The sequence below is a fragment of the Diceros bicornis genome, chromosome 23 (genome assembly GCF_020826845.1).
Source record: "Diceros bicornis minor isolate mBicDic1 chromosome 23, mDicBic1.mat.cur, whole genome shotgun sequence".
Lineage (NCBI taxonomy): Eukaryota > Metazoa > Chordata > Mammalia > Perissodactyla > Rhinocerotidae > Diceros > Diceros bicornis.
Window position 1 is genome coordinate 6,162,384 of NC_080762.1, and position 16,736 is coordinate 6,179,119.

Sequence of the window (16,736 nt, forward strand, 5' to 3'; positions counted from 1 at the left end):
TTTCTAGCTCCAGCAGAAGCACTTCCATCTCACCTGACAGTTTCCTGATCTTGGGCCTGGCCCTTCTTTGTCTGCTCCCACCCACACTGAGACAAGACAAAGACCTCACCTCCTCACTAGAGTTAAGTCCCAGAGTCCCCTTAGTCACTGACATGACTCACTCATGCTCAGTTTCCACAACCACTGTAGCCCAACCCAGGAAGCTTGATGGACACCAGAGATGGGGTTCCAGACTTCCTGAAAGTGATGCCTGCTGTCACATACCTCACCTCAAGCCCACCATTCCCGGGAGCCCTGATCCTAACACTTCTACCACATCCACTCTTAACTGGGCCTCCTAGAAACTAAGAGCTCATTCTGCCCTGGTGGAGCTAGTTAGTGAGGTCTGCATACATGAAAGGATCGAGATGTCATCTGGATGACTTAAAAAAATATTTTAAACCTTAGAAAGAGGAAAGCTCTCAGTGGCCCAATATTTCATTGATGTCATTTCCAACTCTCAATGAGATGAGAAAATCAAATAATTCCACCTCCAAAGGGGTTCAGTTCAGCCTGGCTAGTTCAATTCCCTTTTGGACACAGGATGTGATATCCAGATTATCAAGGGCAATGCAGTTAAGGAAATAGAAACTGAGAGGTGTTAGTTAACTTTCCAGGCCAAAGTAAATCAGCAGCAAGTGACAAGTCCTGAATTTGGAGCCAATTCTGTCAGAGCCCCAAGATCTGCCTCAAAGCGTGAAGGAGAAGCTGAAGGGACAAGGCACCTTGTGTTGTAGGGGGAGGTAGTTTATCTCTCTACAGTCACGGAATTTTAGAGCTGGAATTAGCAGCAGGAATCCTTAGATCTAAGCCTCTCATTTTACCACTGAGGAAACCGAGACCCAGAAAAAGTAATCGACCTACTCAGGGTTAAACATCTATTTTTTAATAATTTGGAGAAAAGTGAAAACAGGAAACCAGTAAAATAGTTATAAACTTTGAGGACTTTGAAAGTAAAAGAGGGCCTGGTAGAAGAGGGAAGAAAGAGGGGAATTGCAGGGCAGGAGAGTGTGGACTCTGAAGCCAACCCTGTGACACTTTGTAGCTCTGTGTCCTTGGGGAGTCGGTTTCTCTTTATTCTTCACTTTATGAAACTATAAGAAGGCAAGCGCCCTAACGCAGAAGTACAACATCATGATAAAGATGATAATAAAAACAGTAATTATAGTAATAACATAAAATCATCCAAAGTACGCTACGTATATGTTCTCACAGAATTCCTCTCAGGTGGGAAGTGACCATTTTATAGACGAAGAGACTGGGGCACCAATAGGTGAGGTAAACTTCCCCAGGTCTCACAGCTGCTAAGCGGTGGAGCCAGGTTCCAGGCACTTGGAGTCCAGAACCAGCTAGAGATACTGGACTTTTCACCTCCTGGAGCGTTGGTATGTGCTGGCTCTGTCCAGTCTACTCAGGCTCCTTCAGGATCTTGACCTGGCTGGTCATAGTCACCTTGCTGAGACCCAGAACCCAGGTCTGACAAATGCCACTTTTGAGACAGTATACATAAACAGATTTCCATAGAGCAGAAGTTATATTCAAATACAAAACAATCAAAATAAACAAACAAAAAGATGAACACGCTGAAAAAAAGGAAGGAGGAGCCAACAAGCATGAAAATAGACACCACGTAGTGAAGTCATCGGGATCTCGAGAGGCCCTGTGCTGACACAAACACTAAGGTTAGAGATCAGAAAGAAAGGCGCACCCCCTAGACATTGACTAATGAGGCGTCTTTATGATTCGCATCCTCAGTTGTAGAAGACTTACTCAGTTTATTAATATTAGGTATTAGAGGACTCCACGTCTGTAAATACTCAGCTCTAAATCCATCCATGGAAAACAAAATAACTGGCGGCAGGTCAAATCTGAAAACGGAAAACAAAAAATTAGTCCATTATTTTGATGGGAAAAAAATAGACACTTTTCTATACTACTTACAATTCTGTAAATTAGAAAATGCTTACAAAGTACAGTAAGAAAATAGTTATAGGTCAAATTTTCCTTTCTCTTGCTAAAAATCATTTCCCTTAACAGTCTGTACTTCCAGTATCTTAGTAATCTCTAATAAAAATGTACAATATTTTTTTTTAAAAAGTGTGACATAAATTATCTGAATCTTTCAACTTTAAGGTCTACCAACCTTTGAGTTCTAGAGTTTAAATAACTTTGGCTAACTTTCTTTATTCCCATTGGCTCCTTGGCATTGGCGGTCTCTGAGAGCCAAGTATGACAGGTATGAAATTTCTCTAGCCCCGAGGGTCTATAATGAAAGGCAGTGTGCTGTGGAGAGGATGGAAGGGTTTTGGCCTCAGCAAAACTTGAGTTCAACTCTCTGCTTCATTCTTTATGAGCTGCTTGACACTAAACAGTTACTCAATCTCTCAAAGTTCAGTCCCAACCCACTCGCCCAATACTTGGGAATCATTACAACACAGCACATTATTATCACTGCCTCACCTCAAATATATTTAGTATTTTACAGTGAGAGGTATACACGGAGCTAATTAATTGTAGTTTTACAACAGAGGTCAGCAGCATGCAAGCAGAGCATTAACAAAACATCACCAGAAACCAGGTTCTAGATTGCAGCCCTTTCACCATTCTGGCTTTGGGCAATGAGCCAAAAGAAATGATAACCGAATTCAATGCTCAAACTTAAACATTATAAAAGTTAAAATTATTCTACCATCTTTTTTATATAATTATGAATGGAATTTAGGAACTTTGCAGCTTATGAGGTATTTTATTATTCTAAAGTCTACATGTTTAACTCTTTATTCTAATATCTCTTTATTCTAATATCTAATAATACTAATGACTCTTTAATTAATATTAACCTTAAAAGCATTACAATCTCTTTTTAGATGAGTATTTAAGTTAAAATGATGGAAGGTAACTTTTGGGTTGTAGCCAGAGACTGTCTTTTTTTCATTCAATGTTTTTCTCATTTTTAAAATTTTACTTGCATTTTATATACATACACACACACACTTTTCAGAGTTTCTGAAAAAATTTTACTTGCATTTTATATACATACACACACACTCATAAATTTTTCCTAACTGAACTCCACTGTGTGGCATCACCCAGATCAAGAAATGGAATGTTACCAGCACCCTAGAATCCTGCCCCCACACTCCCCTCTAATCGCTAGCCTCTGCCAACCACACCTCCACCCATGGTGATCACCATCTTGACTTCTAACGGCATAGATTAGTTGTGTCTATTTTTGTACTTATGTTTACATGCAAACAGAATCATAGAGTACATATTCTGTCATGTCTGGCTTCTTTCACTTAACATTATGTTTGAGATTCATCCACATTGTTGCATGTAGTTGTAGATCATTCATTCTCATGGCTGTCTAGCATTCCAGTGAATGAATAAACCACAACTTATTGATTCTCGTGTTGGTGGGTATTTGGGTACTTTCCAGTTCAGGGCTATTATAAATAGCAATGATGAACACAGTAAGTTTGTTTTAAATTCCAAACATAATGCATGCAAGTGAGAATGCAAAAGAAATTATTTTCAACACTATGCTCAAGCAGTTTCACATCTAAATTTTTTAACAAGAACATGTTTTTCCAAGAAATTTGGTTAGAATAAGTCTCTAAAAATTCTGACAAACACCCAATATTATTATAAAGAAAATTCTGAATGCTGATAGCAGCTAAAAATAAGAAGAATAATTTCAGTTTTTTTCAATGTGCTTGAGTAAAGCTAGAAAAAATATCAGTGTAGCCACCTAATTCCACATTGTGAATGAACACATAACGTGAGCATTTCAATGTATATAAACTATACCTTGAAAAATAAAAATGGAATATTGGGACTGTTTTAACTACAATGTGTAGAAAATTCATCAAGAAATTAAAGTGGTATATTGCAATTTGCATTGGAAAATACTTATTTCTTTCACAAAGTTATTAGCATAATGCTGATTTAAAAATTTATATTCATCAATACATGATTAAAATAATCTTGCAGCTGAAAAACAGGGTCAAACATCTGTGGGGTCAAGATGTTGACTTAATTCTTACAAGAAATCTTCTGAACTTGGCCATCATTATTATTCTGATTTTATACATGAAGTTCAGAGAAGTGACTAATGCAAAGTCCCACGAGCAAAACCAGGACTCAAACTCAAGTCGCCTTTTTATTCTAAATTTTTGGTCTTCTACCCAGAGGCTGCTGAAGAGGGCAGCTGGATCGGAGGATTGCAGTAAACCAACATAGCATGGTACAAAAACAGACAGGTTATCCACACACATTTTTTAAATGAAACAATGCTATTTACAAATGCCTCTACCAGTTCTTCCCATAACCAGGTATTCTTTTCTCCTTCCTCTTTCTCACCATCATCCTCTCACTGCTTGGGCCAGAAGACTGAAGTAGGTGAAGGGCAGAAGGGGCAACTGAAGGAAAGGGGAAATCCACCCTGACTCTGAAGTGATGTTGGGCACATTTCCAGGGCTAGGCAAGTGTGGGAAACAGCCATCATACATATGTGGAGGAGATGCATGGAGGAGTGGGGTGAGGGGTGTTACCTCACGGGTCATCACCTGTGCCCACCTGACAAAGTCCCCCTCCTCCATTCTTCAAGGTCCACCTTTCCCTGTGAGGCCTTCCATGGACAAACCTCTTCCCCTTCCCTCAGTAAGAACAAATTTGAGGTGCCAGGATGTTCACAGAAAAGAGTTCCAGCTGGAGTAATTTAGATAGAAATTCTAGGCCTGACAATACGACCTTGAGAATGTTAGGATAAAGACTTCAACAAATTTCTTAAGTCATTGTTGTAAGACAGGAATGTAATAAATTAATATAAAAATGCTTTGTAAACAATAAAACTAACAAAAGTCGTTATGAGTTTGAAGCCACAAGGAATCTAATCTTTTGTTAACTTTTTTATTTTAAAATGTAAACAGAGTGGAGGAACTTCCACCCTGCCTCTCAGCTACATTCCCGTGTGCCATCCGGTAAAAGAGGATAAAAACCCCCAGAGCATTCTCACCCCTCTGGACACTGAGGCTGCTGGGCTGTGCCACACTCTTCATTCACCCACGGGCTTTCTCCTGAAAAGCATCAGATCAAAAGCTTTAGACGGCTGCCCCAGAGACAAGAGAAGGGAAACAAATGTTCAATGGACATGATCTTTCCAAACTACTTAATTCCTGTTACTCCAATGACTAAATTCTTCCGGAATGTGTTTAGTGCTATTTCACATGTTTGCAAGGTCATTGCCTCTAGTGCCTCGCTCGATCAGAAATCTACACTAACTGAATACCAGGAAACCCATCTTTACTGAGAAAAACAAAGGGGTTTCCTCTAGCCTAAAAGGGACAATTTCTTCTTCCTTTTCTTAATAATGTTTTTTTCCTCATGGACAATGTTTTCCAACTGCTTAAAAAAAATGACTTTAATAAATATGGATATACAGTATAAAGTAAAGAGAAAAGAAAGCACGAAAAAAAAAAAAGGAAATGGCCAATGAGAATAATTGATATCAAATGGGCAAAAGTGAAAAAACAAACAGTTAAGATCTTAACTAAAAAATTCTTACTCCACGGATGTTACTGGTTATAGAACACTCAGCTAATTAATGAAGTAGAAATGATAGAATATGAATGTCATCATTTGCAACACCTGTGGATTTAGGCCGTGATCATCAACAGCTAACATCCCCAAAAAAGAGACAAGACAAGATGTGCCTCTTAATGGAAGTAATACCTCCTCCTATGAAATACATGTGCTAAATAAATAAATAAAACCTGAATCTAAACGGTCCTTTGATTCTAACTACCAATTTTCAAGAAACATTGGAGAGGACAAACTGCTTAAGTCACAGGACATGCAATCTGCAAAACCCAGACTGGAAAACTCTACAGGACAAATGACTCATTTCTCCAACATGTAAATTGCAAGGGGAAAAAAGGTGGAAGAAAGAATCTACTTTTAAAGGACTTAAAATATATCATCCTGTTGCAATGTATGAAATCGATTTCAATCTTACTTCAAACAATCTTTTTAAAAAATATTATGAAACAAACAGAAAAATTTGAACACTGGGTATTTGATGACAATAAATAATTATCAATGATATTTTTAGATATATTGATGGTATTATAATTTTCTTAAATCTTTATCTTCTTTAGATATATACTGAAAATATTTACAGATAAATGATATTAACTCTAGAGTTTGCTTTGAAATAATCTAAAGTTTGGGGAGATAGGTTGGGGGGGAATAAAGTGTATATTTTATTATCAAAAATAATTCCAAAACTTGGAAGTAAGCAAAAGGAGGACTGATCACTAAATTTCATTTTAATGTCATGGTAGGAATTATCTAAAAAGCCCAACTACAGATTATCTAATTACCTAGGTGTATATACCTTTACCCAGCTTATTCTTTACAATTCACTTTACAACTCAGTAGTGGTAGCAGTTAATTGGTAGGTACGAATAGCCATATAACTGCTTCTTGTCTGATAACAAATAATTTGCCCTGTAGAAATACAAATCATTTCTGTCCCACCAGAAATTAGAGTTTTAGTGATTTTATTCCAACATTCTTTCAGTCCTATATATTCTTAGTCTCACTGATTCTCTTTGAGCCAGCTTAACATTCCAGTTGGTTAACTCATTAATGACTTTTAATAAGTCTTTGACATCTTCACTTTACATTCATATGAGTCTTGTTTTTATGTTTCTGAAAATTATACTGTGTCAATATGAGACAAGATAGGCCATGAGTTGATCATTGCTGAAGCTGGGTGACAGACATACAAGGAAAAGATCATACTATTCTCTCCTTTGCATATGTTAGAAATTTATCATAAAGTTTTAAAAAATTCTTAACAAAATATAAAAGTAACTAGCTGTTGATTTCTTACACAAAAATTTTTCAAATCCCCTCAAACTCCTATCTGAAGGTATAATTTTGGTAAAAATCATTTAACATCTTTAAAGTATTGAATCCTTAGAGTGAGAAAACATTTACATTTATTTAAATAATAAACTGAAATGATTAAATTAACTCCATCAAAGTAACCGGTTAGTAATGGCAAACTTCAACACTGCTTATAACAATTACTTTTGTTTCTGTTAAATTCAAACAGTCTTGTGCAATGAATTCTGTGGGAAAATTTACCGCATGACATGAGGATCAGTCTTGAGATAAAAAGTTAAGAATTACAAAATTGGGAAAGAAGGTGGGAGAATATAGAGGTCAGAGGTAGTATGGTCAGTTAACTTGTTAGAGAAATAAGCAAACTAAAAACCATACTTGCCTTTATCAATTTAGAGAGATTTTTAATGATACAATATTCACCATAAATATAAAACAATTATCATTTAAAAACAGAGTTACCATTTCAGGCTTTTGTTTTCCTTTCTGATTGCCCTTTTTAGCTGATTTTTCAATAATATTTTGCATAAAAATGGATTCCTCTGTTAGTGCAAAATCTATTTTCTACTAAGGGATTATAGTTAATAATGTTTCTACGATAACATTTTACTCCTTTTTAAAAAATCAGAATTCAACCAAATTCTTTTTTTTGTCTAAAAATATTAAAACTGTAAGTTAATTAGCTCTACTGGATGTAGTGTTATGAAAAAGGCATTGATAGCTTGAAGCAATTTTGTTGCTATGTGTATAAGTGCATTTTTCATAAATATCATCAGATGTTCTGAGGGATTGGTGATTTAAGAAAAAAATCTGCACCACCTATAAAGTGGCAAGGGGGGTAGCATCAGAGGTGAATAACCTGGATTAGAATTTTGGCTCTGCGTTAACTCTCTGAGGGCCCTAAATCAGTAATTGAACCACTCAGGACACAATCGTTTCAACAATAACATTGGTTTAATGGACTGATGTTTGGGCCAGATAACCTTTTTCGTGATGTTTTAACTTTAGGATCTGCCATCTGGTGTCCCAAACCACAAGTCTAGCAGAGTCAATGGACTGAAAAAGACCTCGTCTTACAGAGAAATACAGGACTTGAGGCTTTCTCATCTTTTCTATAATATCTACGCTATGAGCTCTCTTCCTCTATGGGGCACAAACCACATTTCTTCCCACAGTAAACACATTTGGTCTTTTCTTCTATATGGACTAGCTAAAGATTCTCTGACTTATTTTAATTTTTGCAGCCCAAGCCAGCTTTAGGTCACTGAACTCTCAGAGGCAAATGGGTTGACATCCTTTGCTTACCTTGGCAAACACTCTTATAGTTAGTACAGCAGTCTTTCCTCTGCAAACAGTCATCTGAACAGGAGCAAAGGCTGGATTCTAGTCTGGTCTCCCCACAACGAAACTTATTGCATGTCCATATTCGAGCTGTAAAATTACACACTTTTGTTCTGAGCATTTAAATTAAGTATCCAATACCAAAAATATAAATTTCATGCATTTCTCCCTGCGTTATTGTACAGTCAAATTCTCAGTTTATCTGCATTAATAAATGAAAACACATAATACAAATAAGGCACAATCCACCACTTTCACCTCTGAGTCTGGAGAAACTCTGAACACCAGTCCTATTCCCACCCAGGGGTAGGAGCTCCCCATGGTGAAGAACCACTAACCCTGAGTGATTGCTGCCACTCAAGAGCAGCTTTGCCCAGGCTTGTCTAAGGACAGGCAGCAAGGAAGAGGCAGTGACAACAGAAGGAACAGGAACATGGTCAGGTCTGTAAGAATGTAGGCAGGTCAGGGTGCCTGCCAGCTGAGAGTGACAGAAGTGGTAGATCAGCTCCTACCATGCCTCTCCTGTTCTCCCAGGCTATGTACTTAGTATGAGATCAGTTTAAATAAGTCCCAATGCTAAAAACAACAAGAGGCTGGACCGAGGCTACTTCCCAGTGTACCAGCTAGGAAACGATGACTAAAATCAATGTCAGCCCTGTGCTTAGACAAATACTGACTGCTGGGTGACTGCTGTGTGCTTCAGTTGTACACAGAGTTCTTCATTCCTCATTATTTAGTATTTACTTAGAAAGAAAAGATTTTGGGAGATTAAGCAAAGGGAACACAGATTTTATTTAGACTAGGTTATCCCCTCCCTCCTGCCCTTTGCAGAGAGCATAGTGTAAGGAGCTCTACTGTTCTAATCTTCACTCTCCTCGACCCTCTAGACTCCCCACCTGCCCTGATTTCTCAGAAAATCAAACATCACAAACTGTGTCTTCCACCTAGAGAACAAAAGTTCTTAAGTTGTGTTCTGTGAACACTGGCACCAGAATCACCAAGAATCACCAGCTTTCTTAATAAGCCTTATGCACCTGAAATTTGAGAACCACTACAAATGAAATCAAATAAGAGGATTAACTTAAGCCATAGTAAAACTCCATTGAAATAGATGTAATTATACAGCATTTCATCTGCTATAGACTGCTATTCCTCAGCCTCAATTAAATAAGTGTGGACTCCGCATTTGGCACTCTAAAGGGAGACATGATAATACTAGACCTTGTATACAAGGTATTATGGGTTGAAATGTGTCCCCCCGAAAAAATTTTGAAGTTCTAACCCCTGTTACTGTGAATGCAAGCTTACTTTAGAAAAGGATCTTTGCAGATAGCCAAGTTACAATGAGGTCATTAGGGTGGGCCCTAATCCGGTATGACTGGTGCTCTTATAAAAAGGGTAAGTCTGGACATGGACACACCCAGAGGGAGGACTGTGAAGACACAGGGGGAAGGCCATGTGAAGGTGAAGGCAGAGTTTGAAGTTAAGCTGCCACAGGGCAAAGAATGCCAAGATTGCCAGCAACCTCCCAGAAGCTTGGAGAGAGGCATGGGGCACAGTCTCCCTCACAGTCTTCAGAAGGAAGCAACCCTGCCAACACCTAGATCTTGGATTTCTAGCTTCTAGAACAGTGATAAAATGAATTTCTGTGGTTTAAGCCACCCAGTTTGTGGACATTATTATGGCAGCCCTAGCAAACTAATACACAAGATGTAAGGTGAGCATTTGTGCATGCATTAATGATAGCATCATCAACATGCTAATAAACTTATTCTCAGAATTCATACTTGATTCCACACAGGTGTCTTGAAAATCCCAGCAGCAGTCGCCTCGGTCTTGACATCGCACATCACACCGGCAGCCCTCCAATCCCCTAAATGAAGAATCAAAGCATTTTTTCCTGCAGCTGCCTGTAGAATGAAGGAAATAAGGAAACAAACACTTAGAAGGTATCCAATATCTCATAGCCAGATGGTGGAAGCACACAGAAGTACTAGCACAGACAATGCAGACAAATAGGTAATTTTTATTGTGCTGTATGATCCATCAGTGCAAAGTAATAAGTAATGAGTGACAAATAATGAGTGATTTTTCCCAAGGCCCCAGAGAGGCCCCAGACTCAGAGACATCAGGCACCATTAGACGAGGGTAGGAGGGACAGGCAGAGGCTAAACACAGTGGAATCGGTTGAAAGTCTGAATATGGAGCAGTGACTACACACTCCACTTCCTACTACAGAGTAGAAGGATCATAATCTGGAGGAATTCAGGAGGAGTGGCTCTCATCACAGAGACAGCAGACATAGAAGATGAGCTACAATGAGAAAAGATGAACAAGCCTTACTCTTAAATGTGAACAGATAATTACAGATATCTGAGGATGACAGGAAGCATCCAACATAAAAGACAAAGACCAAAACAAGAAAAAAAGAAAAACTTGGTTGAAAGGGAAATTATGCAGGGAGCGGAAGAGTTACACACATGCACACACACACACACACACACACACACACACGCTTAAGTAATATTCAGATCCTCTGAAAAGAGAAGATACTGCATCCATGAAACAAGAAAGAAAGCTTAATCAAAAAGAGAGAAATAGTGAGTGACGTCAGCATCATGGAGGACTGAGCTCTTCCCTTAGCCGTTCTCCTCTAAGATACAATGAAAAGAACATTCATAAACCAACAGAGCACCTTGATACAACACAATAGACATCTGAGAGATCCACACAGCCATACGTCTCTAGATGGGGGTGCCGGACCCTCCCGGGAGGCAGCGGAAGGAGGTAAGGGGATCTCCTCTCCCTCCTGAGCAGCAGTGATCTAGGGCACAGGACCTTGCACGGCAGCCAGCATGCGACCCTGAGAGGAGAATGGGGGAAAGGGCAGCCCTACGTGGGACTGCTCTCACTCTTGGAGTTGCCTCCCAACCCATGGGAATGCTCCACACTGAGGCAGCTAAGCAACTTGGGGGGCGGCGTCCCTACCAAGCTGAGCAGCCCAGGCAGGCAAAGAGGGCAGAGTGGAAGCACATGGGATCACGTGTGTGAAAGAAAGCACCCCTCTTGCCTCGCGCACCAGATCAGACAGTTAGCCAGAGCAGGGGATCTCTGCCAGAGCGCCTGTGCCTACATGTGTAAAGCAGCAGTGACCAGTGGAAAAATGCAGACAGGGCCTGTCAGCACAGCTTGCAACAGACAGGCACAACTGCCAAGGGTCGCAGCGGGCTCAGAAAACACAGCACTTAGCCCCCAAGTGGCAGCAGGTGGAATCTGTGGCCAGATACTACCACTATGTGATGGAAAAAGTCCAATCCGTAAAGTAGTATGAAGAAGTATATTAACACTCCAGACCAGAAGGAAAATGGCAAGCACCCAGAAATCAATCCTGAAGTCACAGAAACTTACAACCTAAATGACAGAGAATTCAAAATAGCTATCATAAAGAAATTCAATGAGTTACAAGAAAACTCACAAAGACAGTTCAATGAAATCACAAATAAAATTAATGAACAGAGGGAATTCTTCACAAAACAGATTGAAACTATAAAAAAAATTGGAAATTGTGGAGATGAAAAATACAATGAATGAGACAAGGTAAAACCTGAAGTCCTTAAAAAACAGAGCTGATATTATGGGGGATAGAATTAGTAATATAGAGGACAGAAAAAATAAATGCTTCAGAAGGAGGAGGAGAGAGACCTAAGACTAAAAAGAAATGAAGAAATTATCCAAGAAATATCAGACTCAATTAGGAAATGCAACATAAAGATTATAGTTATTCCAGAAGGAGAAGAGAGGGAGAAAGGAGCAGAGAGCTTGTTCAAAGAAATAATAGCTGAGAACTTCCCAAACCTGGGGAAGGAGCTGGAATTATATGTAAATAAAGCTAATAGAACTCCTAATTACATCAACGTAAAAAGAGCTTGTCCAAGGCATGTATCAGTAAAACTGGCAAAAGTCAATGACAAAGAAAAAATATTAAGGAAGGCAAGGCAGAAGAAAATAACCTACAGAGGAATATTTATCAGGCTTTCAGTGGATTTCTTGGCAGAAATGTTACAGGCTAGAAGAGAGCAGAATGATATCTTCAAAACTCTGAAAGACAAAAACTTTCAGCCAAGAATACTCTAGCCAGTGAAAACATCCTTTAGATAAAATCGAGAAATAAAAACTTTCCCAGATAAACAAAAGCTGAGGAAGTTCATCGCCACAAGAACCTCCCTACAAGAAATGATCAATAAGGCCTTCATATCTGAAAAAAAAAAAAAGGGTTTACAAAGCCTTGAGCTAGAAGATAAATAGACAAAATCAGAAAACTACAGTTCTCTATCAGAACAGGTTAGAAAACACTTAATTATAACATTAAAGATAAAGAGAATGAAAACATCAAAAATAAATATAATCACGTCATTCTAATCACAAACTCATAACACAAAATGGAATAAGTTGTGACAACAATAACTTAGATGGGAAAGAGAAAATGGACGAACTGTGCTTAGAGTAAGGAAATGAGAGGCTATCAGAAAATGGACTATCTCATCTATGAGATCTTTTATACAAACCTCATGGTAACCACTAAACAAAAAATGAGAACAGAGACACAAATGATGAATAAAGAGAAACTGAGAAAACCATCATAGAGAACCACCAAACTGAATTGGCAGTTGGAAATATACCAGATAAGAAACAAGGGAAATATAGAACAACAAGAAAACAAGTGATAAAATGGCAGTATTAAGCCCTCATGCATCAACAATCACTCTAAATGTAAATGGATTGAATTCTCCAATCAAAAGACACAGAGTGGCTGGATGGATTTAAAAAGAAGACCCAACAATATGCTGCCTCCAGGAAACACATCTCAGCTCTAAAGACAAACACAGGCTCAGAGTGAAGGGATAGAAGATGATACTCCAAGCTAATAGCAAACAAAAGAAAGCAAGTGTTGCCATACTTATAACAGACAAAGTAGACTTCAAGATAAAAAAGGGAATGAGAGACAAAGAGGGACAGGATATAATGATAAAAGGGAGACTCCACCAAGAGAACATAACACATACAAATATATATGCACCTAATACAGGATGTAAAGGGAGCAACTATTAACAGATATAAAGGGAGAAATTAACAGCAACACAATAATAGTGGGGGACCTCAACACTCAACTTACATCAATGGATAGATCAGCCAGACAGAAAGTCAATAATGAAATAGTAGAATTAAGTGAAAAACTAGATCAGATGAACTTAGGAGATATACATAGAACATTCCATCCCCAAACAGTAGAATACACATTCTTCCCAAGTGCACATGGAGTATTCTTAAAGATAGATTATATGTTGGGAAACAAGGCAAGCCTCAATAAATTTAAGAAGACTGAAATCATATCAAGCATCTTTTCCAATCATAATACTATGGAACTGGAAATCAACTACAAAAAAGCTGGAAAAGTGACAAATATGTGGAGATTAAATAACATGTTACAACAACCGAAGGATCAATGAAGAAATTAAAGGAGAAATCAAAAATATCTGGAGACTAATGAAAATGAAAAAACACCATACCAATTCCTATGGGATCCAGCAAAAGCAGTCCTGAGAGGGAAATTCATAGCAATACAGGCCCACCTTAACAAACAAGAAAAACTGCAAATAAGTCATCTTAAACTACACCTAACAGAACTAGAAAAAGAAGAACAAACAAAGCCCAAAGTCAGTAGAAAGAGGGAAATAATAAAAATTAGAGCAGAAATAAAGGAAACAGAAACCGAAAAAAAAAAAAAAAAACAGTAGAAAGGATCAATGAAACTAAGAGCTGATTCTTTGAGAAGATAAACAAAATTGACAAACTGTTAGCCAGATTAACTAACAAAAAAGGGAGAGAAGGCTTAAATAAATAAAAATAGAAGTGAAAGAGGAGAAACTACAACAGATACCACAGACATACAAAGGATTATAAGAGAATACTATAAAAAACTATGCCGACAAATTGAATAACATAGAAGAAATGGATAAATTCTTAGACTCATAGAACTCCCAAAACTGAATCAAGAAGAAATAGAGAATCTGAATAGACCAATCACAGGTAAACAAATTGAAACAGTAATCAAAAACCTCCACAAAAATAAAAGTCCAGGACCAGATAGCTTCTCTAGAGAATTCTACCAAATATTCAAAGAAGATTTAATACCTATCCTTCTCAAATGATTCCAAAAAATTGAAGAAGATAGAACAATTCCTAACACATTCTATGAGGCCAACATCACCCTGATCCCAAAGCCAGACAAGGACAACACAAAGAAGGAAAATTACAGGCCAATATCGCTGATGAACATGGATGCAAAAATCCTCAACAAAATATTGGCAAACTGAATATAGCAATACATTAAAAGGATCAGACACCATAATCAAGTGGGATTTATACCAGGGATGCAGGGATGGTTCAACATCCACAAATCAATCAATGTGATACACCACATTAAAAAATGAGGAAGAAAAATCACAGGACCATTTAAATAGATACAGAGAAAGCATTTGAAAAGATTCCACATTCACTTATGATAAAAAACTTTCAATAAAATTGGTATAGAAGGAAAGTACCTCAACATATAAAAGCCATATATGACAAATCCACAGCCCACATACTCAATGTTGAAAAACTGAAACCCATCCTTCTGAAAACAGGAACAAGACAAGGGTGCCCACTCCCACCACTCTTATTCAACATAGTACTGGAGGTTTACACCAGAGCAATTAGGCAAGAAAAAGAAATAAAATGTATCCAAATAAGAAAGGAAGAAGTGAAACTCTTCCTGTTTGCAGACAACATGATTATATATGTAGAAAACCCTAAACAATCCATCAGAAAACCATTAGAAATAATCAACAACTACAGCAAAGTTGCAGGGCACAAAATCAGCTGACAAAAATCAGTTGCATTTTTATACTCTAATAATGAACTAACAGAAAGAGAACTCGAGAATACAATCCCATTTACAATCACAATGAAAAGAATAAAATATCTAGGAATAACTTCAACCAAGGGGGGAAAGACCTACACACCGAAAACTATAAGACATTATTGAAAGAAATCAAAGAAGACATAAAGAAATAGAAAGATATTCCATGCTCATGGATTGGAAGAATAAACATAGTTAAAATGTCCATATTACGTAAAGCAATCTATAGATTCAATGCAATGCCAATGACATTCTTCACAGAAAAAGAACAAAAAATCCTAAAATTCATATGGGCAAGAAAAGACCCTGAATAGCTAAAGCAATCCTAAGACAAAAGAACAAAGCTAGAGGCATCACAATCCCTGACTTCAAAATATACTACAAAGCTATAATAATTAGAACAGCATGGTACTGGTACAAAAACAGACACAAAGATCAATGGAGCAGAATTGAAAGCCCGGAAAGAAAAGCACACATCTACGGACAGCTAGTCTTCAACAAAAGAGCCAAGAACATACAATAGAGACAGGAAAGTCTCTTCAATGAATGGTGTTGGGAAAACGGGACAGCCACGTGCAAAAGAATGAAAGTAGACCACTATCTTTTGCAATACACAAAAATTAACTCAAAACGGATTAAAGACTTGAAGATAAGACGTGAAACCATAAAACTCCAAGAAAAAAATATTGGCAGTATGCTCTTTAAAATCAATCTTAGAAGAATTTACTCAAATTCCATGTCTACTTAGGCAAGGGAAACAAAAGAAATAATAAATAAATGGGACTTCATCAGATTAAAGAGCTTCTACAAGGCAAAGGAATCCAGGAACAAAACAAAAAGACAGCCCACAAGTTGGGAGAAAATATTTACAAATCATATACCCGACAAGGGGTTAATCTTCAAAATATATAAAGAACTCATATAAATCAACAACAAATAAACAACCTGATCAAATAATGGGCAAAGGATATGAACAGACGTTTTTCCCAAGAAGATATACAGATGGCCAACAAGCGCCTGAAATATATTCAACATCACTAATCATTAGGGAAATGTAAATCAAAATAAGGAGATATCACCTTACACCTGTTAGAATGGCTATAATTACCAAGACAAAAAATAAAAAATGTTGGAGAGGATGTGGAGAAAAGGGAACCCTCATACATTGCTGCTGGGAATGTAAACTGGTGCAGCCACTATGGAAAACAGTATGGAAATTTCTCAAAAACTTAACAATAGAAATACCATATGCCCCAGCTATCCCACTACTGGATATTTATCCAAAGAACTTGAAGTCAACAATTCAAAGGGACTTATGCACCCCTATGTTCACTGCAGCATTATTTACAATAGCCAAGATGTGGAAGCAACCCAAATGCCCATCAACTGATGAATAGATAAAGAATATGTGGTATATATCCACAATGGAATACTACTCAGCCATAAGAAAAGACAAAATAGTCCCATTTGCAACAACATGGAT

The 16,736-nt window shown here is 37.7% G+C and overlaps 1 protein-coding gene across 1 annotated transcript in view; it reads right to left on the reverse strand.

Annotated features, from left to right (window-relative positions):
- Nucleotides 1–16,736, reverse strand: part of LOC131420370 (ectonucleotide pyrophosphatase/phosphodiesterase family member 3-like) — a 78,010-nt gene that overhangs the window by 53,889 nt on the left and 7,385 nt on the right. Inside the window, exons 3-6 of the mRNA XM_058566261.1 lie at nt 10,080–10,202; nt 8,257–8,382; nt 5,057–5,117; nt 1,810–1,907 (exon numbers count right to left, since the gene is read on the reverse strand). Coding sequence (XP_058422244.1) covers nt 1,810–1,907; nt 5,057–5,117; nt 8,257–8,382; nt 10,080–10,202 — 408 coding nt within the window. The remainder of the gene's footprint in view (nt 1–1,809; nt 1,908–5,056; nt 5,118–8,256; nt 8,383–10,079; nt 10,203–16,736) is intronic.